This window comes from Pagrus major, chromosome 21, assembly GCF_040436345.1.
Source record: "Pagrus major chromosome 21, Pma_NU_1.0".
Taxonomy (NCBI): domain Eukaryota; kingdom Metazoa; phylum Chordata; class Actinopteri; order Spariformes; family Sparidae; genus Pagrus; species Pagrus major.
Window position 1 is genome coordinate 17179982 of NC_133235.1, and position 4265 is coordinate 17184246.

A 4265-nucleotide genomic window follows, 5' to 3' on the forward strand; every position below is an offset into this window, starting at 1 on the left:
CCCCATCTTGACAGATCTCTGGTTCATCTTCCATAGGCTGTGGCATTCTGTTGAGTGTCTCCTTCTGGGAGAAGGGAGGGAGGGGAGGACACGAGTGCCATGCTACTGTAATTACATTACCACCAGCTTAGCAGCGCCATGGCCACTGACCCAATTATTCCTTGAAAACATCAATTTTATTGTGCCGTTTGAAATAATGCCATCTTTGAGTCACAACAAGAGCTCGGTTGAGGGTTGAGGAAGGGGCGCCGGCGTACGATGCATACATAATGTCTCAGGAATGGCTTTGACAGACTGAGGAATTCTTGGCTGAGCAGTTCACTTTCATGGTTTGCCTCCGACATGTTAATGATCCCCAGGGAATGTTTTCACTCAGTTGGTAGCTCTTCAGGTGACATATGACTGACAGCAAGCATCAGGTGTGTCTATACATACCTCGTGTTCACTCCCACTTTTACTGGAAACACAAATCCCAATGACTTTCATGCGTGCAAACTTAGTCTTTTCTCCTCAATAGATGATTTTTCTGGGTTTGTTTTGGGCCTCACACCGATCTTGTCTCGGAGCGTGCATGGGCACATCAGCGCTGATGCTTTGTGAGGGCCAGAAATGCTGCGCCTGTGTGTGTTTTAGTTGTCTTTGCGGCTCATCTGCACTTTTATGTCTCAGTTTGAGGATGGCTTTTCCTTCTGCTGCAGGGTCCTCTGGGGTTCCACTATATCCTCTGCGTTGTTGCTCCTCTCTGTTTGCTGGAAAACAGCAGCTTTTGTCCTCTCAGGAAGAGGACCACTCATTCATGTCCATTGCTCTCCTAAGAAAAACACCGGTGCCTCTTCCCCCTATCAATATCTGTATATTTATGTCCATGACAGCGGGGGCCAGTGGTAGATATTAAATGTCTGTCCTGATTAATCATCCATGACCATCTGAACAAGCTGCAGAATGCTCCTTGGCACTTTTATTGGCGACAATCGACTGCAGATGGGACTAATGTGTTTCTGAGTGGAGCAATTATGACAATCAAAGCGTCTTCAGGGACATGAGATCAGTGTTTGACGCCCAGGCTTCATCCAGTGTCAGCGACTGAGACATCTGAGGACTCATCTCTTCACAAGCTAATTGCTTTATCAGGATGAGCCACAGAGCAAACCGTCCACTGGCATTGATGTATCTCGGCCGTGTGAAACTGCTAACTCAGAGGCTGAGTAATCGTCCCAAACTGACCTATTAATAGCAAAAGAAAACAATGATCTCACCCTGTGCCATATATCATAACAAACTGGCTCTTTTTAAATTAGAAAATTCATCTTATTTAGAGCAGGAGCTGTAAGATTCCTGGTGTAAGGAGTTGGTGTTGAACCAAGAGAAACAAAATGAGACTTTTCATCGAGGCTTCTATCTATCACGCAGGGAGTGAAAACCAGCAAGAATGAGACGTATAGCCGGGTAACATTCTGCAGCGACCGCAGAGCCACATCTGATTTACATGGACTGTGTCAAATGAGGTTGCAAGCTGAAATGTTTGACTTTCAAATAAATACCTTTCCCCGTTCATTGTTCAGACGCAGCTCACCACGTCAAGCCCATATGGAATTATGAGTGATGAGTCAAGCTATGACTGATAGGACTGGTTATACCTGTTTATACGCTGTTTATTCCACTGCAACTCAAGTGTGCAACTTCTTTGTATTTTTCCCTCTGCGGTGACCAAACACTCAGACGCAGCGGAGGAGTCTGACGCTGCCTATAGTTCCACCAGAAAGACCAAATGTTCCTAATTTTAACTATTTTTCGTAAACTTTTCTGTTTAATGTCATCTGCGGGAGTAAAAGTGCAAACTTCCAGAAGTCATTCATTCCAGATCTTTGTTTGTCCGCTAAACTAGACAAAGATATGTCTCATTTTGTCCCATTGTAAACACTACAGCAGCCTGTATATGTACACTACAGGATCCAGTCTGGGAAAACACTTTGTAAGGCCGGTCTGGATTTGCTGTTAGTCACTGCCAGTATACCATTTCCGGCTCTGGGGGAATGTTTTGCTCACTGGTGACATGATATGAGAAATACAAAGATGTGCGCTTTAAAACTTCTTAAATACCTGCAGCATGACAATAACGAAAGAGAAGGTATAAGGTACATTTCTCCAAATTGAGTTTCAAAAGGGAGGGGCGGTGTAAGATAAAGGGATGTACAAAACACACATATTAACTGAGGCCTCATCATAGATAGAAATGCAAATAGGTGTGGTTGAGCCTCCTGTCAAGGAAGAAATAGATTTCCCCCTTTTATTTGAAGATGTTAATGGAACATTAAGTTCTGTAAAGTAACGTTTTTTTCCACCTGAAATGAAGAGAAGAAGCACGTCAGGTATTTTGATAAGATACACAAACTTTTAAGAGGTTTCAAAGAGCAAAGTGTTGCAGAATTAAATCAACCTGCCTTCAGTTCAAATAAGAAGTTGCAGTTGTTTTTTCCTCTTCAGGCAGCAGCAGCGATTAAACACACACTGCATTCTCAGGTGTCAGCAAGTGATGTCAAGCTCGCGGATCAAGAGCCCACTTAAAGTGAAAATGAGCTGACAGCCGAATCAGAAAAAGTAAACTGACAGTAAAATAAAATCCCCACTGAGAGAAGTGGATTCAAGGCAGGGTCAAAGAAATGTGACGGCGCAGACGACAACAATTTCTGTATTGTTCTCTGTGCTTTATTGTGACACGTTGAGGAGATGGTTTACACTATTAAATGCGTGACTGTTTGAACATGTCTGACGTTTGTCCGTTTCACCCTCTCCCGACAGAGTTTCAATGCTCCTCCACGTTCTAAGATGAAGTTATGGAAAGGTGCTACTTTTGCCTTCATGCTCTGTGGTGCAGCCCTGTCCATCCTCCTTGTTAGAAACATGGCCACTATCGGACAGCTCAAACACAAGATGAAATACCCGTACGCATCTTCAGCCTCATCAAGACGGTCTTCATCATCTGAATCAGCTTCCAAGGCATCGTTGCCATCACCCTCATCATCAGCAGCAGCCTCAGCAGCAGCAGCAGAATCGACAGCGTTGTCCCGGCAGATGGGTGGTCTTCATCGGAGAACGCGCTCAGCAGACGACATGAACTCTCTCCTCTCAGAGTGTAAGATAAACTGTTATTGTCTCTTCTTCCTTGTCTGGTCTGAGATAAGGTGTCGTGTGAAAGGTCAGCTCAAGTTGAGACTGAACACTTGACTGTTGCTTATAGAGCAGGTTGTAATGTCTGTCGTCAATTAGCATCTCATAGTTCACCGACTCTCCACAGAACCATTGTGACTTCCAGGAGAAGATGACTTATCCTCGTTCACGGAATTCTGCCACTGACTGTGATACTGATAATGATAAGGCTAGTTTATAGCTGCTGTGATGTCAGATAAAACAAACATCTTGTTGGGACACGCTTTCATTGTCATGCTACAGTAGGCTGTCTCTGAGCACCGTCTGTCCTCTTCTGTATCTGATCTGATACAAAATTACACAAAAATCAGCTAGTCATCCTACCTGCAAGTTACTGACCATGTTTATTTCCTTTCTGTTAGTTTCCATGATGTTCCAGAGTTTCACAGAGGGCGAGCTTCAGCAAGTGGTTGGCACCTTGCTTGACAGGAAGAGGAGGAAGAGCCGACGCCTGGCTGATAAGCAGGCCCGAAGGACTAAAAGAGCCCGTAGGCCTAAGCCCTGCTCCTTGAGGGAGCTGGAGCTAACCGTGAGCGAACTGGGTCTCGGCTACGATAGCGACGAGACGGTGCTGCTGCGCTACTGCAGCGGCAAGTGCATGGCCCACCGGCACAACTACGACATCACCATGGAGCACATGATGCGGACGGGCTTCAGGCAGAAGGGCCGTAAGGACAAGGTCAGCAACGGGCCCTGTTGCCGGCCGACCGCGTTCGAGAAGGACTTTTCCTTCCTGGACAACAAGAGTCGCTATCACACAATACAAAACGTGTCGGCGAAGAACTGCGGATGCGTATGACCCAGATGAAATGGACTTATCACCTCTTCTTGCTGCTCTCAGCCTCTGTTGGAACAGTTGAACATGGATGCTGAAAAAGACAAACTATGGAATATAAACTCAAGGAAAGGAGGAAAGGATGGGACAGCTTTGTGGCGCCTGTCAATACAGTGGGAGCCGTATCACATGGACAGCAGGTGCTGCGTTTGTGCGGATTCCATGTAAAGAGACACAGAAAATGACTGCTCATACCAAAACGTTTTTATCATCTTTTCTATCT

The 4265-nt window shown here is 45.4% G+C and overlaps 1 protein-coding gene across 1 annotated transcript; it reads left to right on the forward strand.

Annotated features, from left to right (window-relative positions):
• The first annotated feature begins 2826 nt into the window (after positions 1 to 2826).
• LOC141016260 (uncharacterized) lies at positions 2827 to 4006 on the forward strand. Its single transcript, XM_073490520.1, has 2 exons — positions 2827 to 3133; positions 3570 to 4006. Exons 1-2 carry the CDS (start codon positions 2827 to 2829, stop codon positions 4004 to 4006), a joined length of 744 nt encoding a protein of 247 aa, XP_073346621.1.
• The last annotated feature ends 259 nt before the right edge of the window (positions 4007 to 4265 follow it).